At 45.1% G+C, this 27,161-nt stretch overlaps 1 protein-coding gene across 2 annotated transcripts in view; it reads right to left on the bottom strand.

The window, feature by feature from the left end:
• Positions 1 to 27,161, bottom strand: part of TPC1 (two-pore channel 1) — a 208,311-nt gene that overhangs the window by 148,621 nt on the left and 32,529 nt on the right. For both annotated transcript variants that reach the window (XM_087683338.1, XM_087683337.1), the window contains one exon: positions 107 to 214. In XM_087683338.1, the coding sequence (XP_087539464.1) occupies positions 107 to 214 (108 nt within the window). The remainder of the gene's footprint in view (positions 1 to 106; positions 215 to 27,161) is intronic.

The raw sequence follows: 27,161 nt of genomic DNA, 5'->3' as shown, positions 1-27,161 counted from the left end.
TGACCACTCTCCAATGGGGACGGTTAAATAGTCCTGACTTAAGGCATTAGGAATCTTCACAATGCATAAAACCTTTCTATTATAACAAGAAAACCTTCATCGATACCTCAATGTAAAGAGATTGTTGTCTAGTCAGATATGGTAACTCTCCTAGATAATAGTCCTGCCGGTTACCACATGGCCCTGTAGTTGATCCATTACACCAAAGTGGCATCTGCAGTATTAATATAAGGTTAACAAGAATAAGAAGCATTTAATAGTCAACAAATCGAGGAAGAGGGAAGCAGTATTTATTATCTAAAGAATTAACCTAACCAACCTTCCAAAAACTAACTAGAGTTAAGCTAACTTACTCTAGCCTAGTTGTCAAAATAACATGTATGCTCTAATACCATGTCAAAATATGTGACGGTGTAGAGAGACAGTAGGGTTTGTAGGGAGAAACACAAACTATGTATCGCAAACACTAAGAGAGAAGAGAAACTCAGAAACACAAGAAGAACACAATGATGATGCATTGAATCATGCTATGAGAATAAACCTGACACAACAGAGCTAAAGCTCAGAAGATAACTGCAATGTCCTATTTGAATCACGCAGCAGCACCTGTGGAAAATCTGCACAATGAAGGGAGCAAAATGCAGTCCTCCAGGCAGTGGGCTATCAAAGTAATCACTGGAAGGTGAAAGACAGCTGTCAAGGGAGCAAACCACAGTCCTCTGATGCCGTCGGAGATGTGGAAGATAATCACCAGCTGTCAAGGAAGTGAACTGCAATCCTCTGATGCCTAAGAGTGACCTGGGCAGAAAAATGCAAATCCCAGAGTGTCAGAGCTGTCAAACGCAAGGAGAGCAGCCTAGATGTTGACGCCAGGTAGATAATGATAATGCCAAATGATGGAGGATGAGCCGGGTTGCAAAAATGCACGTCCCAGCAACCTCTATGACAAAGGAGTGATGCCAGGTGATGGAGCAAGAGCCAAGCTACAAAGATGCAAGTCCCAACAACCCCTCTGACAACGAGTATTGAAATCAATGAGGCTCGGTGATGGAGACTATCGCCAAAGGCTAGGATGCTAATGCCAAGCTGGAGATGATGACGCCAAGCAAGGAGAAGACCTCCAAACTGAAAAATGCATATGAAGGTGGAGCCTCAAGGAGAAGTGTTAGCCAAGCAGATAATGGTAAAGCCAGGTGGAAGATGCTCCAAATGCAAGGCTTGATGATGGAACAAGGCGCCTAAAGCAAAAGAGGAAGGGTGAAGGCAGCCACGAGCCACGAACTGCAATGTCCTTTTGAAGGGGTGTGAGGGCAGTGGAAGGGGCTGGGGAGAGAAGGGAAATGGTGGTGGTGACCAAAGAAGGTGGTGAATAATGACTAAAGAGAGTGGTGTGAATGAATGAAGTGACAGCCTATCTATAGGCATAAGCTATCTAGGGTGGCGTACCATTGTGTGGGCGCCCACTAAAAAAGTGGCCAAAATGTGGACACCAATCCTTTTTAGGGCTGTCAATGCAAAATCCTAAATAAAGTGTATAAACTAGAGAAGTGGTTTCTCAACACCCCCTCTCACGCCCAAAAAGGGATGAAGAAAGAGGAGCAAAGAGTGATAAGAAGATGTAGAGGAGCCCGGAGATCCAAGATGTTCACCTAAAAGGTAACGTGTAGTAAGGAATAGCAGATGGGATGAAGTGTAGAACCTGACTCCACCTCGGGAAAGAAGCCACTAGCTCCGTAACTCCATGCTGGAAGGAATTCAAAGGCCTCGTCACCAAGTCGCGGCTAAACCTCTAAGGCCCCAATCTAGGCGGTCTCTGAAGATCCTAGGTATCAATAGGAGAAATGACTGCTCAAAGACAGCCATCCCCAAAGAGTAAAATGGAGGGTGACAAACTTCAGGATGAGTAGGTGCCCCCCCCCCCTCCCCCAGAGGGTGGAGACGTAGGGGCCCCCTCTAAAGCCAAACAACTAGAAGCCCCTTCTGAGGGCAAAGAGAGTATAGCCCCCTCTGAATCCCCTTGTATGAGAGAGAAGGAATCTAAAAACTCATGGACCAAGGACTCCAAATCATCAAATGACAAAGAAAGTGATGTCGGTCGTGCCGAAGAAGGTATCTAGGGTAGCAAAGATGTCGAAGAACTCCCAAAGGCGGTCTCTCAAACCTCAGTAGTCAAGGGTGGGAAAAAGGGAGGCTAAGACTAAGCCAAGGGTAGCCAACAATCATAGTCTCTCAGTGAAGCAAACTGTAGAGATAAAGTAATGGAAGGGGTTGAATAGCTACTATCTCGTGAAGGAGCAGATTGCCAAGGAGACGGTGTCCAACTATCACTCTCTCTCAAGGGAGCGAGCTGCAGAACCGTGAGTTGTTGAGGTAGCATTCATCAAACCCTAGAAGAAGTAGAAGCAACCTCAATAATGCATCGCGGCGATCACGAGGAGGCCGTTGTACCAATCGATCCTCCTATGGCTCAAAAGGGTTTAGTGCACATCAGATGCATCTTATTGCCTTGAGCATAAAAATCTAGAAGTTGGTGCAAAATAAACTCTATGGCCTAGAATAAACTGTGGCCCAAAAGAAAGAGGTGGCACAATGAGTGCCTAGGGGTAGACGCATATAATTTGGCAAGGTAGGGAGCAAAGATCCATTGTAGCAAGCATCAGTGGGGTTTCCAGTGATGCCGGAAGAGAAGCACTCAGTGATCTGTCCATCTGCCTATGGAGAAGTCATAAACCAGAGTGTCAACCTGTAAAAGGGTGGGTGGGTGGGAGAGAAAGAGAAGCGTATCTCTATCTCCTGGTGATGCAGCATAAATAAAGGGGGAAATCAGTAGATGATGCCGAACCCGCAACCTATCTTTGCCTTCTTTGATGAACAAGGTCTTTAGCTCTCTAATAATAGGTATGCTCTAATACCATGTCAAAATATATGACATTGCAAAGGGATAGTAGGGTTTGCAAGGAGAAACAGAGTTGTTAACCCCAATGCAAGACAAGTAGAAAAAAGAAAAGCAAAAATAAATCCACAAGAAATTTCCAAAATGAAGACCCAATGAAGTCAACAAGAAGGAGAAAAGGCAAAAGGCACAAAGGCAACCTTAGAAAAATGCAAAAGACGGAGGGCGCATTTTTAAATGAAAGACGCTCCTAAAATTTTGTAAAAGAGCGTCAGGTTCCCTCTTGTGCAAATTGAAAAATCTAGACGGGCACAGGTGAAGAGATAAAGTAAATAAAAGGGAATAGGAAAAGAGAACCTTGGCAGGACGCCCAGTCGTGTAAAAAAGGGGATGGGTGCCCAAAGGATTTAGAGCTTCTATATAAACTCAAAAAGTGAATTGGTGTATGGCAAAAGTAGGTCTCTTCTTCTTTTCTTCCCTTTCTCTTGCTTGTGCTTGTGCTTGTACTTGAGAGAGGGAGTGTGAGAGTGTGAGGGAGTGAGTGTGTGAGGGTGAGGGACCATGGTGAAAAAGCTCTCCATCTTCTCCTCTCTTCTTCTCCTCTTCTCTTCTCTTATCTCGTGCGCGCGGCTATGGTGCATGGAGCTTGAAGGTAGAGGGTTGAGCTTGCTTAAGCTCACATAAGGGATCGTGGAGCTACCAGAGTGCTTGAGGGAGTAGGCTACTCATTCGGGCATCAAAGTAAGCTCACTATCCTCGTAGGATCGGAAGCGTGTCAGCTAGGTGAGAGATAGCAATTAGAGCATGCTTGAAATGCTTGAAACAATAAGCAATCCACGGGTCTTGGCGGTCGAGTGTGAGCTCCCACTTCATTTTGATCCCATTGCCGGGACTAACGGATTTAAGCTTGAGCACTTGCACGCTTCAAATCGAGCATCAAAGTAGGGTCTCATCCCCAAACCAATACTTGATGTAGATAGGAGATTTGGGAGTTTAATCTTCGAAGCAAGTAAGTATTTTGAGTTTTTAATAATTAGGCAAGAGGATAAATCATTTCAATACTTGAGCTTTGATTTTTGTTGCATTTAGAGTAGGATAGGACCAGGAAATCGAAGCGAATCACTTTAGGATTGCTAGTGCTGGGTGCCAAGAGGCAAGGACAAGCGAAGGAACCCGTAGAAGGGCCTACCAAGGTCAAGCAGGTCAACTTGGCTGGGGAAGGAGAGAAGCCCCAACCTGTCTTCATAGCTGACGACCTAGACCGCAGGAAGAAGCAGATCTCATTGCGCTGCTAGAAGAGTACATAGACATATTCGCTTGGTCCCTCGATGAGCTGAAAGAAGTGGAACTGAGTGTAGTGACTTAATATTCCCATGATACCAAACGCAACGCCGATCAAGTAGCGACCATATACCCTATGAACCCAAAGCATGCTCATGCAATCAAGGAAGAGATAGACAAGCTGTTAAAAGTGGAATTCATCTATAAAATTGAGCACATGGACTAGGTTTCGCCCATTGTAATCGTCCTAAAGAAAAACGAAAAAATCAGAGTGTGTGTTAATTATAAGAAACGCTGCTAAGAAGAGAGAGAACTATCTACTACTGTACACTGAACATATGCTCAAGAGAGTGGCTTGCAAAGAAGCCTACAGTTTCCTGGACGGCTTCTCAGGTTACAATCAAGTGCAAGTCCACTCCAATGACAGCCATAAGACCGCATTCACTACCAAATAGGGTGTCTTCGTCTACATAGTCATGCCTTTTGGGCTAACAAACGCACCAGTCACATTCCAACGGCTCATGTGTGCCATCTTCAAGGACATGCTTAGGCGAGAGTCAGAAGCATTCATTGATGATCTGTGTGTTCACTCAAGTTGGAGGCAACACCTAGACAAACTCCGTGCAGTCTTTGAACGATGTAGATTGTATCATCTCTCATTGAACCCCCGTAAGTGCCATATCTAGGTGAAACATGGATGCATCCTAGGGCACGTGGTGTCCAAGAACGGCATTGCCACCGACTTCTCGAAAGTCAAGGTTATTGTCGACCTTCCATCACCAACCAACTACAAGGAAGTTCAGTGTTTCCTAGGACATATGGAATACTATCCACGATTCGTGTTGAACTATGCCCTAATCACTAGACCAATCTACAAACTGTTGATAATATTTGAATAAACTGAGAAATACCAACGTGCATACGAAGAGTTGAAAAAGGCTCTGACAATTGCACCCATTCTACGAGCCCCAGACTGGACCATCACCTTCCACGTACACATTGACGCCTCAAAGTTTGCCGTGGGATCTATTTTGTGTCAGCCTAGAGAACACAACCTAGACTATCCTGTGACTTTTGCTAGCAGACAGCTCACGGATACCGAGATGAACTATTCCACGACTGAGGGAGAGGGTTTGGCCATGGTGTTTGCCGTAAAGAAATTTTGACATTGTCTTCTGGCTACACCTTTCACCTTCTTTGTTGACCATCAAGCCTTGCTTTATCTTGTAAGAATAAACCTTGCACTACAGAACACATTGCTCGATGGTTACTTCTGCTTTTAGAATTCGACTTCTCCGTGGTTGTACGCAAAGGCAAGTAGCACTACATGGCTGATCACATGTTCCGCATACCCCCACGGGAGAAGCCACTGGACAGGGTATAGTAGACGACTTACCAAATACGCATCTTTTTTTTTCAAGAAAAGAGAAATCTATTAATAACACCTTGAAGAAAGTTCCCCTAAGGTAAATACAAAGTACAAGAAACTCTGTGAAGAGTAACTAAGTACATCAAAGATACAATGGTTGTGTAAACAACCAATCTGGTGGGCTAAAGTGCCAGACCATCTAAGGAGTAGTGTGAAAGAAGGTGTCTGAATCCGAAATCCTAAGGAAAGCCTCTCTTTTCTTCCTCATCCTCTCAGAGCTGCCCTGCAACCTCTCCCATCTCCCATGGAGCGCATGGACTATCTCTGTCCAAATCCTCAATAAAGACTCCCCAATGGGTATATCCTGAAGATCAATGACCTGGCTACATCTCACAGTCCATATGTACCAAGCTATAATGCTGGAAATCAGCTCCCATCTATGACAATGTCCCTGAGTCCACTGTGTCTGTGAGTAGTCTGGGGTAGGGATCCTGCTCAGATGTTGTCCAATGATGAGAAAAGAAATGCTCCCCTGAGTGTCCTCATAGCCACAAGCTGGACCTCTGTCTGTGACCCAAGCTGCAGCCCCCCATGTCGCCACCATGGACTCTGTTGTACCATGGAATACTATCCTAAGAGCTCTCCTCCAAATCTCTTGGGCTCTAGGACAGTCCCAGAGGCAATGTCTCTGTGTCTCCTCTGGCTCACCACATCGCACACAAGCTACTGGGTCCCTGCTATATCCAAGCCAAGTGCCAACTGCTAAACTCCTATGGGCTAGAAGCCATAGAAAGAGAGATATCTTCCTCAACCTGAAGCTCTCATGTAGCCACCTCCAAAAGTCGTATAGGAACTCATTTGAGACTCCCTCTCTATGCCAATGAGGGATGGCTGCAAGCTATGCTCTAATCTTGCTCATCTGTATCCTCCGTCTCAATCTAGTAGTATAGCCAAAGAAGGGGATGTCGGATGGCCTATCAAGGAAGGAATCCCTCCACACCCACTCTCCTAGATCCCACTGAAGTCTCTGTAGAGGCCTCCTTTGGTAAGCCCAATATCTCCATCCATCTATAAGACAAGTGGTTGGGTCTCGGTCTATGTGACATTTTCTTTGAAAGTGTGCCACTACTCTGATTCTCTGCCTGGAGTAGCCACTGAGAGCTGTAAGGTCAAGGTCCTCTCGCTAGAGACGGCCATCCTCCTCAGCTGTGAAAGTGAATGTCCTGTCTCTGCTAGATGCAATGACTGCTAGAAGGATATCCCCTCTAAAGAAAAGACCAATCCAAGTCTGAGAGGAAGATGTTTCAGTTTGCCAATCTGGTGGAACCCCTTCCATCACGGCCTCAATCATAGCCCTGGCTCCCCTAAGACCATGTAATCTCTGCCTTTGGGTCTCGTGTGGTAACTCTGAAAATGCAAACCATTCCCCCACTGATGTAGCGACCTATAAAGAGAATCTCCCCCATGATAAGTGTGTCCGCTGCCGATGAATGGTGTGGCCTGACTCTAATCTCAAATAATGATTAAAGAGAAGAGGCTGTCTCCTCTTCTCTTCAATAGTAGTCGGGGGGAGCTAGTGGAGCCCTGGAGATACAAATCTCCAAGCTCTAATAATGGCAGTTGCAAATCTGACCTCGAAGCTCCTCCCTAAATCTCTAGTGCTGATCTCCTGAAATATCCAGTGAATGTTGGGCTGCCATGGTCCTCCATGTATAGGTGTCAAGTCCTCTAGCCTCCCCATCGAGTGTTTCTTCCAGGGCTCCTCTCTTGGAAGCAGACCCCTAACAATGAGCTTGGCCAATAAGGCTTTGCTCTGACTATCTGGGTCTATGATCCCCAATCCTCCTCTGGATCTAGGCTGTACGATGACATCCCAAACCACCTTTGCTCTGGCTGGACTCCCATCTCCTCCTGACCAAATGAAGTTCCTGCTGAGGCGTTTCACCTGGCCAATACACGACCTAGAGAATGCCCAACAAGAAGTGATGTACCACATGGTCGAAAGAAGAACTTGGTTGGCAACCACTACTCTTCCTGCCAACGAGAGTCTCGCCGAGCTCCAATACAAAAGCTTCTATCTGATGCTCAAAAGGAGGGGTGCCAGCTGCTCCTCTGAGGTAATGTCAATCCCCACATGGCATCCAAGATACCTCACAACGGTCCCGTGGGAAACCCATGTGAAATCCTCATGTGGTCGCCACTCTAGCTGTCTAGTGTCGCATATCCAAAATCCAAAGGATTTGTGCCAATTAATTAGTGCTCCTGATGCTCTGCAAAATGTCTCCATGGCTGTTACAAAGGCTCTAAAGTTGCCCTCATTCCCATCCAAGTAAACTGTTGTATCATCAGCAAACTCCACATCAAGAAGCTCCTCAAATTCAAGGATGGGTAGCTTGATGCCTCTAATACCTGTAGATCTATCTCTCAAGAAGGAACTCATGGCCTCTGCTACAAATAGAAACAAGAACAGAGCAAGTGAACATCCCTGTCTAACTGATCTATGGATGTTGAATCTATCTCCTCTTGCTCCTCTAGTCATGACCTGGCTATGTGCTGAAGAATAGAGAGCCGCTACACCCTTGACCCACTGCTCTGGAAAGCCCATCCTCAGCATTGTGCCCTCCAGGAACTCCTAATCCACGCAATCATATGCCTTCTCAAAGTCGAGAAGGAGTACAATAAGGTCTTGTCTCCTGGATCTAGCCAAAGCTGTGGTCTCCCAGAAGGTGAAGATGTTGTCCAAGATGCTGCACTCTCAACCAAATCCTGTCTGAGTGGGGTGTATAATATCTGGCATCAATGAGGCCAGCCTGAGACTAATCGCCTTTGCGAGGATATTATAGGCAGTTCCAAGCAAGGTGATCTGTCTCCACTGTGTGATCTCCAATCTATCTCCACTTCCTTTCGGGAAAAGATGAATCAGCCCCTTAGAGAGTCTCTCTGGCATAGTCCCTGATGCCATAATCTCCTGAAAGGCTGAGTGAAGGCCTTTTTTTATAAGATCCCAGTAGCTCACAAAGAAGGATTTATCCAGTCCATCTTCCCCTAGACACTTGCCTGAGGGTAGTGCCCGAAGTGCCTCCTCCAACTCCTCTGTAAAATGGGCCATCAGATTTCTGCTCATCCTGTCTGTAACCACCCTCTGCGTGCTCTGCCAAACTGCTTCTCTATCTTTCTCATATCCAAGGGGTCTAGTGGTGGATCCTAGTAGGGATGTATAGTATTGTGTGGCCACCTGTCTCGCCTCTAGAGGGCCCTGTGCAATGGATCCATCAGCTCTCTTGAGTCTCCGAACACCCTGTCTAGAGTGTTTAGGCCCTGTGGTGTGGAAAAAATCCCTATTAACCCTGTCCCCAGACTGAGTCCAAAAAGAGGCTCTCGCATGAAATATGTACCCTCATCTAGCTTTCTTCATGGAATCAATCTCTGCCCTGGCGGTATGCATCCTCTCAACTATCCATCTGCATCCTGGCCATCTCTCCTCCTCCCTTTGTAAGGCAACCAATGATGCCGTAGCAGCTCTTTCCTTCTCTAGAAGGCTCTCTCTCCTCCTTGTGGCCTCCTCTCTGAAGAGGGAACTAATCTCTTGTAGGCTCTCATCCAAGTCACTAGCTGCCCGTCCAGCTGAGAAGGGTCTAGATCTCCAACACTGTGTGATTGTTTCTCTAAGATCATCCTCATAAAACAAGTGCTCTGGAATCCTGACACTCGAATGGGGTCCCCCTACTCTCTCAAGAAGAAGTATCTGAATCGGTGAGTGGTCCGAGAGGGTCGTGCCAGGTATAATGCCTGTAAGGCCGCCTCTGTCGCAGGCCCAGTCATCCACATAAAATCGATCAATCCTGGAGAAAGTCCTGGCTCCTATCGCCCTGTCTCTCCTGGAGAACTGAAGTGAGCCTGTGGTCCTGCCAAACTCTGCTATGAACCATGGGTCCTGGCCTCTAATCTGGAATAAGAACTCCTCCCAAGAAGCCTGCTCTCCTCCCCTAATGATTTCTGTGCATCTGCCTCTCCTGTCCTCAAGAGCCTCCACCATGTTAAAGTCACCCCCTACTATCCAGTGATCAACCTGTGGTAGAGACTGACTGAGGGTGGTCCAAAACTGTCTCCTGTCTCGTTGGCCATTCGGGGCATAAATGGCCAACAAACCAATGAGTGCCTCCTCCACTCTCACCGAGACCCACATGGCTCTCCCTGGAATCAGAATACCCCAGCCCTGTAGCGACTGAGTCCACTGCTCCCCAACACATATACATACTCCAGCCTGTATCTCGGTAGCACCTACAGCTGCTGCCCAGTAATTGTGACTCTCACCTGGCAATAGCTTCCCGCAACATCGGGATATCCTGTCTGCCAAAAGATGGTGCTACTGTAACATCAGAAAATCAATCGATCCTCCTACTAGAGCTTTGTGCAGATCCTGTCGCATGAGGCTCCGGCCCTGCCTAAAGTGACGACCTCCGAAGCCTCGTACATTCCATAAGAGTATCCTCATGGAGTGTGTCTCAACCTCTCGGACCGGCGTGGCTGTGCAGTCCATGCCTGCCTCTGCTGCCTCCTAGTATATACCCGATCGTGTGTCCTCTCCGCTATCCCTGCTGCGGGGTGTAATGGGGGGAAGTCCTCAGAGTAGGCATCTGAGTCCTCTACCTCCTGCTCACTGTCCTGGGCTATCACGGCCTCCCCTGCCTGCTGTGTGTCGTACCTGAGATGGGCTAAGCTCGGGAAGCTCAACCTGATGGAGCAATGGTCTGGGGGACATTGGCATATCTGAAGCCTGTTGTAGCTCCTGAGAAGCTACTGGTGTCGCTGCCTCCATGGGCTGAATCACATCCAGCTGCAGTGCTGCCCCTATCGGTGGCTGTGGGACCTTTGGCTCTTGGGCATCCATAGGAGAGTCTATGGGAGCAGTGGGGGGCTGCAATGGCTCTACATGGGCTGACGGCCTGAGGTCCCTGATCACTCTCAACCATCTTGGCTCTAGGCCCTCGTGCCTCTACCTCTCATCAGCGCGCTCTCTTCACTGGCGCTGTCTCCTCCTCTGTCTAGCCTTGCGCCATCTCTGGCGCTCTGCACCACTCCTCTAACGCGTCTCAGGTCTACCATCTCCCTCATCCCTGAAGGGAGTCTAGCGTCGGCATGTCCTGGGGCATTCAGCTGCAAGATGTCCAATCATCCTACAAGCAAAGCACTGACCAGGGAGGCCTGTATAAGACTCTGGCTAGATAAGAAAGCCCCCGTGAGTGGAGGGAATTCTAATATTCTGGGGAAGGCATTGCAAAGACTTTGTGCGTATTATCACTCGGACCGATGGGTATCTATGTGGGCCTTCTGAGACTGCGTCAGCAAAAGTCCTATCCCTCTATATGACGTGGCTGAATGCACTGCCAATCTAAGAAAGGTATGGCGTAAAATACTCATCAAGGCCAGGAAAGGAGATGGTGATGTCAGTGCCATCTCCAAGCAATGAATAGTCCCGGCCCTTGATCCATCTATCAAAATATGCTACTGAGGTCCTCACATCAAGCGGGCTGGTAGCAAGCGCTGCCTCCATCTACTTGGGTGAGCTGAACTAGAGTTTGAAGCATCCCTTTCCAAGGGGCACCACGATCCTGACTGGGGTGCCGTTAAGAGCAGACTGGATGGAGTCCTTAAGACTGTGGATAGGCGGACAATCTCCAACCATTCTATAGGCCAAGGATGATGCTTCTAGGGCTGTCACTCTCTCCCTAAGTGCCAGCTCTGTGTCCGGAGCAAAGCGGATCGGTGGGAAGGCATCGGCCAAGTGTATGCGGGGGGCTGCACTGGAACCTCTTGGGGATAAGGAAGGACCAGCTGCAATCTCGGGCGAAACGCTAGCTCCATGTGTCAGTGGTGCAAGTGGTGCGGGTGCTTCCTGGTCTGTTGGCGCAGGGTATAGCCGTTGGTCTGCCGGTTGGGGTTGTGCGGGGGAAGGGGAGATGGATGTTGCTTGTGCAAGGAATCTTACGAAGGCTGCAAGGGTGGATGAGGAGGCTGAGGAAGTGTCCATGGCTGCAAAGCGAGGGGTTGGTGCCTGATGAATTGATGATAGGTCTTGTCGGATCCAGCCCCCCTGCAATTCTGCACAGAAGAAGTCGTTTGCTGGGCCCAGGGCAGTGTGCACCCAGGCAGGGCAACCAGACAAGAGGGGCGTAGGACAAACGAGACACGTGCAATAGGAAGGGGTGCAGGCACAGCAACGTCAGGGTAGTCCCTGCACACTGCACCTTGTCACTGACATCCTACTCTCACGTGCGTGCTCTGTCTCTGATGTGGGCGATCTGCAGACAACAGGAGACTGTAGGTGCACAGATAAGGGGTGCAACTACGGCGTGTAAACAAGAAGCGTGGGGTCTGACAGTCGAAACCCTAATCCACAAGTCTGACGCTTAACGCTTGATGGGATGCTACGAGATGCGCATCGTTTCAACCTATCTGGCGAAAAGGACTTGTTTAGAGCCGACTTGACACCATACTGGGCGGATCACATAGTCCAAGTACTAGAGCACGGACTACTCAAAAGACCTATCGAGAAGGCACGGCTTAGGCAACTTATCCACAAGATACAACCCTATCTTTTGGTAGCCGATCAGCTCTATAGGTTAGGACAAGATGGCTTACTACGACGATGTGTGTGCGAACATGAGATGCATGACATACTTGCGGAGGCACACAATGGGATCGTAGGAGGACACTTCAGCGAAGACAAGACAACACGCAAGGTGCTACAGTCTCAACTGTGGTGACCCACGCTCTTCCATGATGTAGCACTATTCATGAAGCACTATGATGAGTGCCAACGAACCAAGGTCCCTGTTCGCAAGGACAAGATGGAGCTCACTCCAATCATCACAAGACAACCATCCGAAAAATGGGGGATTGACTTCATTGGGCCGATTAGTCCTGCATCACAATATTCACAGGCCAAGTACATCATAGTCGCCACAAACTACCTCACAAAGTGGGCAAAAGCACGAGCCACTAGGAAAAGCAATGCTAGGACCACAGCCAAGATTCGGCTGCCCCATTGAACTAGTCAATGATCAAGGCACCCACTTCATCAACGAAGTAATTGCCCACCTCCTGTCTACCTTCCTAATCATCCATAGAAAATCTTCACCCTACTACCCTCAAGCTAACGGCCAAGATGAATCCACAAATAAGATCTTAGTGAATGTCTTGACTGAGGTAGTCTCTGCTTCTCGCAGCGACTAGAAAAACAAGCTGATGGCAACTTTATGGGCCTATCAAACAGCCTATAAAATGATTGTGGAGCAGACTCCCTTTAAGCTAACCTACAAAACTGAAGCCATTCTACCAGTAGAATTCTCTGTCTCTAGCCTGAGAGTGGCCATCCAAGAGAGATGGGATGGAAAGGAGGCATGGACCGAACGCCTAGTTAAGCTAGAACGCCCATCAGAGAGTCAACTTCTAGCCACCCATGCGTTAATTTGCAAATAGGCACAACGTAAGAGCTGGTTTGACAAGCACGTCAAGCAGCGAGACTTCGACCACCAAGGCGACCTAGTGTTGTTATACTTCAGTGAAAGCCCGTAAACAGAAGATGAAGTTTAGGCGATTAGGACCTTTTAGAGTCCGCACCATTAGCCGGACCAGCAATGTAGAGCTCGAGACCCTAGACGGAGTGGGCATAGGCTTCTTCAACGGTAGCCGCATAAAGAAGTGCTACCCCCCCATGCATCCATCCCACAAGCCTCCGATGCTAGAGTCCCCTATAAACGTACGAGTTGCCACAATCACAGAGATTGAGGACAAAGATGAGAAAGCAGTAGCACCTACTTACCTACGCATAACGATCACTGCCCAACAGACGCATACCTTCGATGCCTTGATGGATAAGGGAGCCGATTTTAATATCTTAACTCATGATCATTGGACTCTAATTGGTCAACTGCAACTGCAACTACAACCCACGAACGCTAAACTCACCCCATTTGGGGGTCAATCATACGCTCTTTTGGGAAAGTGCAAAGTCGTAGTCTCTATCGAGTCTGGGAGCATATCCATGGTCTTTTATGTGTTGCCAAACACAAAGAAAGCCAGTAAGGAATCGCTGTTCAGACGCGCATTTAAGAAGCAAACACATTGCAATGTCGATTACGAGTCACAGTGCATTCATCTTGCCATCGGCAATGTAGGCATAGTGACAGCTTTCAGCAAGGGCAGCGCAGCCACACCAAAGCCCGCAAAGCCACCAATAGAGAAACCTACAACCAAGTCCAAGGAGGGGGGTCGTGACTTGTCACAACCCACCAAGCCTCAATGCCAGCAAGCGATCGAGAGTGCAACCAAAGCCAATGAGCCCAAATTCAAATGGGTACCTAAACACCGAGGACTGCCACCTAGAAATAAGCAGACACGATCTCGCAATGCTAGAAACTCATTCTCAAGATCTAGGAGGTAAAAAAGGCACTATAGGCATCGACGCACGGTCAAGCCACGTTGGGTTTTCAAAATCTTATTGCAAGCACGAGGCTATTATGAGGGCAATACCAACATATGGGTGCCTAAAGCCAAGACTGCCAAGGGCACTACTCAAGCGCAACCCTCAAACTTATCTAAACAAGACAGCACAACAATTAAGAATCTAAAGCCACAAAAGACTCAAGCTGCAAAGCCCATAGAGCCCAAATCCACTAAGCCTGCAGAGCCTCAATAAGTCTATCCACTGGACACGCAACTTGCTACCTCCAAACCACCTCAACCTAGCATTGCTAGTATTCCCAGAGCCTCACAAGCATCTAGCAGCACAACAACAAAATTGCAAACCACGCCTATTGAACAAGTATCTAAACCGACCCCTCCGAATACACAGAAGCCGTAGACATCAGCTGCTGGGCAATATAGTCCAGTCAAACCCCAACCTCCTGCAAGCCTTAAACCCTCTTACGAGCGGCAATCTATGCTTACCTTGGCCTCGGACTTAGTTGAGAATACGGGGGATGACCTGGTCACTTGCATTCGACGCTTAGATGCTACATTCGCTATGCTTGCTAAAAGCTATGACCGATTAGACTTAGGTCTTTTAGAAAAGCCTTTAGCAACTCAAGTGTGTACGCCAACTCAAGTGTGTACGCTACCTTGCTCCCGAGAGAAATCTAAATCCTTATTCGTTAAGGCTTCCACGATAGCTAAAGAGTTAATCGACAACGAAATCTCTTGCGAGCAAGCATGCAAACGACAACTCATCACATCTTATGACACGTACACGATCTCTGCCACAACCTAGGAAACTGAAGCTGCAAACGCCCCGAACAACGTAGTATGCTTAACAATTATGATATTAGCTTGTTTTTAAGATTTAATATAAAAGAGAATGAACACTTAGAAAAATGAAAATTACTCACAAAATTACAGCTATGAAAATGTAAAAGTAATGGAGACAAGATTGAGGGTTGAAGATGGGCAAACATCCCCCCCCCCCTCCCCCCCCCCCCCTCGAAGGAATGTATTTCTGCTCAACCCAAGTCCCTTAGGAAAGAGCTCAATTACAATCAACCTGAGAGTGAAAAGAAGTAATTCTCACTCTCACAAGATTATGCAAAGATGTACAAACACACATGCATTATCTATTATGCAATGATAAGAACTGATTTATTTACAGTATGAGAGAAGAAAGAGGGGAAATCAGCCTTTCTTCATCATTGATCAGCAACACATGGATAGGGCTTGCTTCTTCTTTGCTAAAATGGAAGAAAGAGCTTGAGAAGGAGGTGCTATAATGAATTTACAGGCTTGTTGTCCTGTAAAACAACAATGATAGAAGAGGGAATATGGAGGAACTTGATAATGGAGAAGTGGGGGATGATGATTGGGATGGATGGGGCCAGTTTCTGGCTATCTATGGGTGCTGTACATGAGTTTACAGCAAAGAAAAATGATGCTGAATGAAGAAAAACGAGCTCTTATTTATAGGAGAGGGAAGAGCTAGTACAAAAGGGGAAAGTGGAGTAGCACAAGACAAGTGTCCAGCCACATGTCATGAGATGTGACAAGTGGTGGGACACTTGAAAACTTGTATGACTGTCTCTTCTCTATGGCCTTCCTTTTTGGACTGAATACTGTCAAGAATAGAAACAACCAAATGTAGTAAGCACAGTCAGGGTACTGAATTCACTATTTTTAGAATGTCATCCCTATTTTTTAGGACTAGCATTTTTAGGCTAATTAAGGCTCCTAAAATTTAGGGACCCCCCCCCCCCCCAATATGGGTGTCATATGAAAGCTTTTTCCGTATACATCGCAAAAACGGTATCAGAATCTTCATGTGACTTTCCTATGCAAAGAAATGTGCATTTCAAGCTTTCAGCCCACACATGCACATTGTACAAGCATTTCATGATCATGCCATCTTGTTGATTGTAACTGTCTGTTCTAGCAGATCTAGCCCACACTTCAAGGCATCAATCCTTTCTGTATGCGAGTCTAACCCTGATATGCGTGAGTTCTAGTCACAAGCGCCCAATCGAGCCATATAGGTGGAAGTGTGAACTATCTTTTCTCTAACCCACCGCGTGGATCCACCATTACCTGTGACCACTCATCAGTGGCCAGCTCCAATGCACTTTTATTTATATCTAATTAGTGCAAAGGAAACATGTTTAATAAATCATTATATAGACAAATTAATGAAAAAGGATACAAATTCTGTTTCTATAGAGTTGTGACAGCCCTCTGGCTTTTATTCAGCTGTCCTCAGCTGAAAAGCTTCTTGATATGGCTAAAGAATGCCTGGGTAATCCTTCATGAATTTTTCATCTACCCACTGTGCATCTGTTGTGGGTAGATTCTTGAATTTTAGTAAGAATTTTCATGTCACAAAGCCACTTCTCATGGTTCGATCCTTGTGAAACAAAATATGTTCACCTTCCAAGAGTTGCTCTGTTTCTTCAACTTCTGGGGAATCTTCAGTAATGGGTTCCTTTGGTTCTGGTCCGATATAAGGTTTTAGCAAACTTACATGAAAAGCATTGTGTATTTTCCAATGAGCAGGAAGCTTAAGTCGATAAGAAACTTCATTTATTTTCTCAATCACTTTGAAGGGTCCAAAGTATCTACTAGAGAGCTTTGGAAAAGATAAATTTTGACCGGAACCTTGTTTGAGCCTGCTTTTATCAAACTTTAGCAAGACATATTGACATTTTTCAAAAGCCAAAGGTCTTCTTCGTTTATCTGCTTGCTTCTTTTGTCTCTCTTGGGCAACTTTGATAGTGGCTCGAACTTGATCCATTGCTGTTTTTAAATCTGAAGCAAACTCATCAGCAGCAAAAATCTTATCTTTAGTGCGAATAATTGGAGGAGGAATCACTTTACCCTGTACTATTTCATTTGGAGCTTTCCCTATGGATGAGTGCACTATATTGTTATAAGCAAACTCCAATAATGGAAGATATTTCTCCCATTGTGACTTATATTCACTAACATAAGCTTTCAACATATCCAAAAGAGTGAGATTCATCATCTCTGTTTGGCCGTCAGTTTGAGGATGAAAAGCTGAGAACTTTAAAGTGGTTCCTAAATTCTCAAATAAAGCACGCCAAAAGTTACTTGTGAATTTGGAGTCTCTATCTGAAATGATCTCAGAAGGCATACCATGTAATCTGAAGATATGTTGAATGAAAAGTCTTGCAGCTTGTGCAGATTTCAATGTTTTATGACATGGAATAAAATGTGATTGCTTGTTGAATCGATCAATTATGACCCAAATCATATCATGACCTTGAGGTGTTCTTCGAGTACCTGAGATGAAATCCATTGTGATAGATTCCCATGGATCTTTGGGCACTCGAAGAGGTTGCAACAATCCTAGAGTCTTCTGCCTATCATACTTGGATTTTGGCATACTAGACAAGCCTCAATGAAGTTATGTGTATCTCTTCATAATGTTGGCCAATAAAAGTAGCGCTCAATTGCACTTAGAGTGGCTGCCCTCCCTCTATGCCCTGCATAAGGGGGTTCATGACTTTCTTTAAGCACCTTTTGTCGAACAGGAAGAGTGACACAAAGGCGATTGTTCATGAGAAGGTAACCGTCTTTGATGGAATAATCTGGATGAGAACCTCCTTGCTGTAAATTTGACCAAATTGCTGCAAAATCAGTATCTTCATCATAAGTATTCTTCATCGTTTGAAAATCTTCATGATGAGCCACTGTAATAGTTGCAATGCGAGGCACTCTAGAAAGTGCATCAGCAACTACATTTTGTTTCCCTGGAGTGTACATAATTTGAAAATGAAACATAGACAAGAAATTTTCTCATCTTGCATGTTTCTCCTGCAAATGCTTTTGAGTCTTGAAATACTTCAAGCTCTGATGATTAGTTTTAATAAGGAATTCATTGCCTAAAAGATAATGTTTCCATATCTTCAAAGCATGAACCACTGCTAAGAGCTCCTTTTCATATATGCCATACCTTTTCTCCACATCATTTAGACGGCAGCTTTCAAAGGCTACGGCATGGCCTTTTTTATTTAGCACTGCACCAATACAATCACCGCAAGCATGTGCTTCCACACAAATGGTTTTACCAAATCTGGAATGATAAGAACCGGTCCAGAAGTAAGAGCTGTTTTCAGCCTTGTGAAGGCTGCCTTCTCTTTTTCCTTCCATTGGAAAGAGGTCTTCTTCTTTGTAAGGTCATGAAGTGGAGAAGCCATATGTGCAAAATGCTTGATGAAGCTGCGGTAATAAGAGCATAAGCCAAGAAACAATAGCACGTCATGTACATCATGAAGATGAGGCCATTCTTGGATTATCTTGATCTTTTCAGGATCCATCTAAATCCCTTCAGAAGAGATGACATGCCCAAGGTAATTTATTATATGCATGAAAAATTCACTCTTTTTACCATTTACCAAGAGTTGATTTTGTTGAAGTAATTGTAGAACAATCTCCAAGTGCCGATGATGCTTCTCTTCATTCTTGCTAAAGACAAGAATATCATCAAAGAAAGTACCGACATATTGTCGATGCTCTCTAAAGATACGCTCCATCATTTGATTAAAGGTGGCTGGTGCATTGATTAATCCGAAAGGAACCACCAAGAATTCATAAAGACCGTATGATGTACGGAAAGCAGTTTTGTGTACATCTTGTGATATTACCCTAATTTGATGATAACCACTCTTTAGATCAATGCGGCTGAAAACCTTTGAGCCTCCTAGACGATCCAAAATGTCGTCAATTCTGGGAATAGGAAACCGATTCTTCACAGTGATTTTGTTGAGGCCTCGATAATCAATGCACATCCTGAATGTGCCATCTTTCTTTTGAACAAGAAGAACCAGTGAACAAAATGGTGAGCTACTTGGCCTAATTAGCCCACGGTTGAGTAGGTCTTCGACTTGCTTTCTGATTTCTTCTTGTTGAGAACGGCTCACACGGTATGGTGCTATATTAGGAGGAGAACTGCCCGGAATAATATCAATATGATGGTCTTCTGGCCTTTCTGGGGGAAGCTGATAAGGAAGATCTTCCGAAAAACAATCTTTATACTTTTCCAAGAGCTGAAGTCGCTCTTGGTTTTCAGCATTCATATTATCTTTTACATCAGTGACATAAAACAAACAACATTGAACACAATCCTTAATTGCTCTAGAGACTTGCATATGGCTTACCATTGGTATGGTATCTCCAGAAACTCCAGCTTGGATCTTGTACTTCTTGCCTTTGTTGGTGAGTTCTACCTTCTTTTTCTAAGAGAAAATGGTTGAATCTACTCTATGATTCCAAGGCATGCCAAGAATCACATCGCAACCATCAAGGTCTCCGATACAGAAGGTACCTTCGTCACTGTAGCCTTGAATTTGAAACTTGAGCTTGCCAATGTAGGGTGTCACAGTCTTCACTGTGTCACCTTCATCGGCATTTAAAGCTTGGCGAACTTCTGCCGGAGTGTCCATCTCTTCATTCTTTAATCCAAGCTCTTTAGCTAATTACAAGGAAATGACATTTTCATTCGCCCCAAGATCTATCAAGAATAGTGCTTGCTTACCTTGCAACTGTCCCCAAGCTTTTAATAATTTGCGCATCTTTGGAGTGTGAGTTGTGTTTGCAACTATATCACTGATAGCATTGATTTTCACTGGCGACTTAGGCTTGTTGTCAGAAACCTTGCTTTGTCCTTTGTTTGGACATTGCTTCACTATGTGGCCTGTTTGTCCACATTTAAAGCACTTCCCTTCTTTCATGAAGCGTTGCTTTTCTTCTTCGGAAAGTTGCTTTGTGGGTATAGATTGGAGCGAAATTGAGGAGCATTAGAAGGTGCATAGGGCTTCATCTTCTTTTGATTTGATGGCTGCTTTTGCCGCTGTTTTTGTCTTTCATTTGGGGCTGAATACTCCTCATAATCAGCTACTCTCTTCTTATCATTCTTTTGGAATGATTTGTTGCCATTGTGCTCCATTTCCCATGTCTCAACATGGTCAATGAGTTCCCTGAGACTAGAACAATGATAATGATTAAGAGCAGTACGAAGTTTAATATGCAAACCTCCTTGAAACTTCCTAAGCTTTTACGAACTGCTGATCTTCTTGAAATGTTGGACCTTCAAAAGTAGCTCCCAAAATCTCTTGGTATAGTCACCAAGTGACTCATTTTTCCTTTGCCAAAGCCGATCCCATTCCATTTTTACATCTCTTTTGAAATGAACAAGAAGAAATTGGCTTTGTATCATGCGAACAAAGGACCGCCATGATTTTGGGGCAGCATGATCATATTCCAACCCCGTCCACCAAGTATGGGCTAAGTCAGTCAAATGTAAAGCTGCAAACTTAATCTTTTCTTTTTCTTTATACTTGTCACGACCATACAAAATTTGAAATTGAGGAATAAACTTCAGAAGAAGATCAGGATTTTGGGAACCATCATACATACTAAACTTGATCTTCTTTTCAAGTTGAGATAGTGACTTAGTCTTCTTCTTCTTCTTATGCCTTCGTCCATGCCCGGATCTTGAGATTGAAGATGATGAATTGCTTGATGGGGATGAAGATGGAGACGAGGGTGAAGAATGTCGACGCCTTTGACGATGATGAGGTCTTCCACGAGAAGGGTGTGACTCTTCGCCACTAGAAGAGGGTCCATCTGAGTAGGCGCCAAATGACTTTGAAGAAGAGGATGAGCTTCGACGCGATCTCTTTCTTTGTCTTGAAGTAGAATGGGACTGCCTCTTAGAAGTAGTTGAACTTCTTGATCGGCTCCTTTCATTGGTATGGCTTTGTCTCCTTGAAGCAGATGAACTTCTTTCCTTGAATTCTTTGGGATTCTCAACTTTTTCTAGTTTGAGAAGTTGCTCACGAATTTGCTGATTGTCCTCTCTAAGACTTTGAATGGCTTGAAGGATAGCACTCGACTGATCCATTGAGACTCTAAGAAAAATATGCTCAAGCACTCAATGCAAGGGCTGAAAACAAACAAACTTATAGTTGTAAGCACTACCAGTGTTGGGGTGAGGACCGAGCCAAAGCTCTGATACTACTGTAAACGCCCCGAACAACGTAGTATGCTTAACAATTATGATATTCACTTGTTTTCGAGATTTAGTACAAAAGAGAATGAACACTTAAAGCTGAAAATAAAAATTACTCACAAAATTACAGCCATGAAAATGTAAAAGTAATGGAGACAAGATTGAGGGTTGAAGATGGGCAAACCCCCTCCCCCCCCCCCCCGAAGGAATGTATTTCTGCTCAACCCAAGTCCCTTAAGGAAGAGCTCAATTACAATCAACCTGAGAGTAAGGAGAATTAATTCTCACTCTCACAAGATTATGCAAAGATGTACAAACACACATGCATTATCTATTATGCAATGATAAGAACTGATTTCTTTACAGTATGAGAGAAGAAAGAGGGAAAATCAGCCTTTCTTCATCGTTGATTAGCAGTATATGGATAGGGCTTGCTTCTTGTTGCTAAAATGGAAGAAAGAGCTCGAGAAGGAGGTGCTGTAATGAATTTACAGGCTTGTTGTCATGTAAAACAGCAGTGATAGAAGAGGAAATATGGAGGAATTTGATAATGGAGAAGTGGGGGATGGATGGGGCCAGTTTCTGGCTATCTGTGGGTGTTGTACATGAGTTTACAGCAAAGAAAAATGATACTGAACGAAGAAAAACGAGCTCTTATTTATAGGAGAGGGAAGAGCTAGTATAAAAGGGGAAAGTGGAGTAGCACAAGATAAGTGTCCATCCACATGTCATGAGATGTGACAAGTGGTGGGACACTTGGAAACTTGTGTGACAAGTGTCTTGACACTTGTCTCTTCTCTATGGCCTTTCTTTTTGGGCTAAATACTGTCAAGAATAGAAACAACCAAATTTAGTAAGCACAGTCAGGGTACAGAATTTACTATTTTTAGAATGTCATCCCTATTTTTTAGGACTAGCATTTTTAGACTAATTTGAGGCTCCTAAAATTTAGGGACCTCCTAAAATTTAGGGACCCCCCCAATATGGGTGTCGTATGAAAGCTTTTTCCGTATACATCGCAAAAACAGTATCAGAATCTTCATGTGACTTTCCTATGCAAAGAAATTTGCATTTCAAGCTTTCAGTCCACACATGCACATTGTACAAGCATTTCATGATCATGTCATCTTGTTGATTGTAACTATCTGTTCTGGCAAATCTAGCCCACACTTCAAGGCATCAATCCTTTCTGTGTGCGAGTCTAACCCTGATATGCGTGAGTTCTGGTCACAGGCGCCCAATCGGGCCATATAGGTGAAAGTGTGAACTATCTTTTCTCGAACCCACCGCGTGGGTCCACCATAACCTGTGACCACTCATCAGTGGCCAGCTCCAATGCACTTTTATTTATATCTAATTAGTGCAAAGGAAACAAATTTAATAAATCATTATATAGACAAATTAATGAAAAAGGATACAAATTCTGTTTCTATAGAGTTGTGACAGAAGCGTTAAAAGCCCTAACCAACACTGAGTCTACATTCTTGCGTAAATGGTATGCTCTCTGACTCCAATGGGAACAAGAGAACTGCCGCATTATGACCAACGCCGAGCAAAGACGTGCAATCAAAACCTCAGAGTATGATCCAGCTTACACGGCTCCTACCTCATTAAGAGTCTTAGCCATCACCCATCGCAGTCGGACTTTAAATGATCATGAACTCACCCATCCCTACCTAGACCGCGTCGTGACTGAAGAGGAACTACATATTGCTAGCCGAATCGCCTCTGATGACTTTCTAACGGATGTCCTAACATACATAACACACGTTGGCATTCAACCTTTCGAGATGGACTGCCACGCCTACTTGGAATACAACCCACAATTCTACACTTGGCTTATGCAGAAGTAAAGCACCGTGAATGTGCACTGACTGCCCTTAACCCTTCAACCTCTAATCCTAGGAAGGATTCTTCTCATTTCCAAGGGGGGAGGGAGTAAGGTGAAAAAACATACTTTAAGAAAAAATTTCATGGATTTTTTGGATTTTACGGATTACTTGAAGAAAAATTCTATTTCTGTACTTAAGCATTTCATTTTTCTATAAGTGCATAATCATTCTCTACTCATCTTCCTGCAAGGAATTTTCTTAAGAAAGCTAATGGTGAGTTGTGGTATTATGACAGGGATCCACAATGGCAAGTCGAGAGAAAAGCAGCAAACTTCCGTTCTCGGAAGAGGAACAATTCAAGATCAGGCACATCCTGAACTTGGAAGATGTAGCCATGGAAGAACAGGCCGTGAAACAGATTGTGGAGCAATGCAATCTGCAAAAGTATGTGGAGAAAGTCGAGCAACCAGTGGACTACGGCAAGTGCGCGGAATTCCTTTAAACCTTTAACAGGAACCGCGGCACTGTAACTGTGTGGCAAGGAGAGGAAACCCGCCAGGTGGAGATTGAGCTGAGCTCCGAGTTGGTGGAGAGAGCATTGGGCTTGGCCAACAAAGTTGAGAGACGGCCCAAAAGGGATATGTATAACATGCTAGGAATGGACAAGATTCTAATCCACACCAATGATGGCATCAACCTCGTCGATATCCCAGATCCGAAAGTCCAATTGCAAGCGAAGATGATGCATGCCTTGTTCTCCAGTCAAAGGTACAACGCACTAATGAGCAGGATCAACGTACCGATGCTAGAAAGCATTGCAGTCAAATCCCTAGACGAAGTGAACTTGAATGGCTTTGTGCGAAAAACGATCAAAACCTCAGCAAAAGCACTAGCCACAGGTGGACATTCCCCGCCTCCAAGGCAAGAAAGAAGTCATCCTCCGAGGCCTCAACCATAGGATTTGGTGGGATATTGACAGCCATCATCCAAAAGGCAATAGGAGAGGTGCAAGGTGAAGAACAAGTTGGAGAGACACCCAACAGGTCATTGTTCCATGAGCAGGAACAATCTAGCGAGAGAACTGTGAGTGAGGAAGAAGAGCACGAGACACAATCTAGCCAGGAAAGGGCTAAGAAGCAGAAGAAAAAAACTCCCCAAAAGAAGGCTGAAGAAGAGAGAAGGAAGAAAGAAAAATCCGACTTGCTAAAGGCGCAAAAAGAGTCGAAGAAAACTGAAGAAGAAAGGAGAAAGGAAAAAGCTGAATTGGAGAAGATAGGAGAGGAATCCAAGAGAGCCGAAGAGAAGAGAAAAAGAAAGACAAATGAAGAGGCCGACGAGCTTAGGAGGAAAGAAGATGAGGACATGGCTAGGGCCATCCGTAAGCCGGTAGAGTAGCGCTTCAGGGAGGAGTTGACTACCATGAGCCCTTTTAGAGGAGAAGGCCCAAGAACTAGTGCCCAAGTGCCAGACATCATACCACCCCCAGTGACAAAAGACAAGGGCAAGGGCTTGCTTCATCCAATCTCACCCACTCTCGTGCCGACTACCCCAGCTACCACAACTACCCAAAGCACTACACCCAAGGTAGATGCCAACAATCTCATGGCCTGGGTGCAGTTCCTGGTGGACAAGGCATAGGAGACAGCCCTAGATGTAAGTGTAGGAACCCCAGTGAGTGGAACTAAGAGACTGGCAACTGTAGATGCCGAGTCAAAACAAGTCCCTAAAAGGCAAAAGATAGAGACCTCTACCACTTCCATCCCCACTACCATGCCGCCTTCCATAGGCTACAATGAATACGTCAAAGAGCTTCTCTCACAACTAGAGAAAGCAAAGAAGGATAAGAAGATAGCAATAACCAAGTTGGAGGCTGAGAAGGAGACACTAGCAACCTACCAACTCGAGAAAACTCACCAAGTTGCTCGCTATTAAAAAGAGATAAGTGAGCTGAAGGCAGAGCTCAAGGCGAAAGAATCTCCAAAGAAGAGAATAAGTGGCGAAAAGGGCTTGAGGAAGAGCATTAGGAATTCATTGGCCTACAAAGACAATACAAACTCCTCATTGTGCAAAATGAAGAGCTGACAGGGCGGATGGACAAAATCCAAGAAGCCATGGATCAACTCGCAACAAAAGAAGCAGAGAAAGTCCAAAAAGGAGAAGAGCCATGGACCATTCTTTTGCATGGCCCTCTTAGAGGACATGAACGACACCCACTTTACTAGGTGCAATCACCCATTCTTGTCCACAACTCCTCTCCAAGTTAGAATGAACCTAAAAGGATATATACAAGGAAAAGGCTTTCTTAGCAAGTCCCTTAAGCCCCCAACTTCTTCTCATGACCATGATGATAAAGATTAGTTCTTCGTTACTTTCACAAAAAAAAAAAGGACAAAGGAAAAAGAAAAAAAAAAGGAAAAGAAAAGAGTAAGAAAACAGAGAAGAAAATCACAAGAGAAAGCAAGAAACTCACTATATGTGCGCCATAGTCACTGCACCTAGGGATCCTCAAGTTAGATGCGTCCGGTGGCCTCGGTCGGCCGGCTCTGTCCCTAACCCCCTAGCTCCTTTTTGATTCCCCACTTCACGCTTAGGACACATCAAGGACAGGACATACCTAGGGAGGTCACACTCACCTATGGTCAGACTTGTCTCCCTAAGCTTCACCATCGCCCCTCCCTTATGCACAAACTCGGTCCTCAAGTGTGGAACAACACCCAGGCTTGCCTGTGACCTTGCCTGTGACCCAACTCCTACTTCCACTAGCACGAACACATCACACCCCACAGTAAGGTAGACACACCCCCTAGGCAATGCAGTTTTCTTTTCCTTTCAAGTAAAGACGAAGGTGACCAACCACCGACCTCGGAGGCCCCGTCATCCACTCGAACGTATCCTCAGCCTCCACCACCTCAATCATTCGATAAGCTTCTCTTCCATGACCAATCCCCACAAGGCCCTATCATTGCTCACACCACCACCTTTTAACTCACCGAGCTCTCATCAACAAAGACCTCCAACTGCCATGGGGTTGACACTCGACTAGGAGGGAGGTAATGTTTACCCTAGAATAGCATAAGAAAAAAGAAAAGCAAAAATAAATCCACAAGAAAATTCCGAAATGCAAACCCAATAAAGTCAACAAGAAGGAGAAAATGCAAAAGGCGCAAAGGCAACCTCGGAAAAATACAAAAGACGGAAGGCGCATTTTTAAATGAAAGACACCCCTAAAATTTTGTAAAAGAGTGTCAAGCTCCCTCCTATGCAAATTCTAAAATCTAGACGGGCATAGGTGAAGGAATAAGGTAAATAGAAGGGAATAGGAAAAGAGGACCTTGACAAGATATCCGGTCATGTAAAAAATGGAATGGGTGCCCAAAGGATTTAGAGCTTGTATATAAACTCAAATGAATGAGAAGCTCATTCTTGGTATATGGCAAAAGTAGCTCTCTGTTGGGCAGCTCAGCTGAAAGTGACGGAAGTTCGAGGAGTGAGCGTGAGAGTGTGACAGTTGTAGAGAGAGAGCAGAGTGGAGTATGATTTGATATGAGTATACCAACAACGTGTTGGTACACAAAGAATAAAATGTATTTATACTTAAGGCACGTAAGGGTGCATTCACATGTACAATGTGCATGTACTATACACGGAGGTTAAATCGGGCCTTTTTCCCACCAACCTCCCACTTAAAGGTCCGATGTGAAACTCTAACCAACTCCCACTAGTCGTATGCAATGCTCGTGCTGAGCTTTGCTTAGACTTTTAGTGAGAACATCTGCAGGGTTGTCTTGTGTTTTAGTCTTGGTCAATATGATTTGACCATCTTCCAGAATCTATCTGACGAAGTGATATCGCACATCTATATGCTTTGTGCGTGAATGACACATGGCATTCTTAGCTAGATACACACCACTCTGGCTATCACATCCCAAAATTGCAATACCCATAGACATGCCAAGATCCTCTGTCTGCTCAACCATATAGCTTCCTTAGAAGCTTCAGTAGTTGATATGTATTCAGCTTCAGTGGTACTCAATGCAACGATGTTCTGCGACCTGGAACACCAAGACACAGCCCCACCAGCAACTGTGAAGACATACCCGCTGGTGGACCTACGAGTGTCCAAGTCACCTGCCATGTCTTTATCACAATAACCCTACAAACTAAGTGCACTCCGCCAACCCTGCAAACTAAGTGCACCCTGCCCATAGCAAATACACTTTCTTTGTGTACCCTTAATATATAAAAGAATACACTTGACAGCCTCCCAATGTGTTT

This window comes from Lygodium microphyllum, chromosome 8, assembly GCF_053477565.2.
Source record: "Lygodium microphyllum isolate KBCC chromosome 8, Lygodium_microphyllum_v1.1.10, whole genome shotgun sequence".
Taxonomy (NCBI): Eukaryota; Viridiplantae; Streptophyta; class Polypodiopsida; order Schizaeales; family Lygodiaceae; genus Lygodium; species Lygodium microphyllum.
Note: the sequence above shows the minus strand (reverse complement) of the source record. Positions and strands in the feature narration are given on the sequence as shown.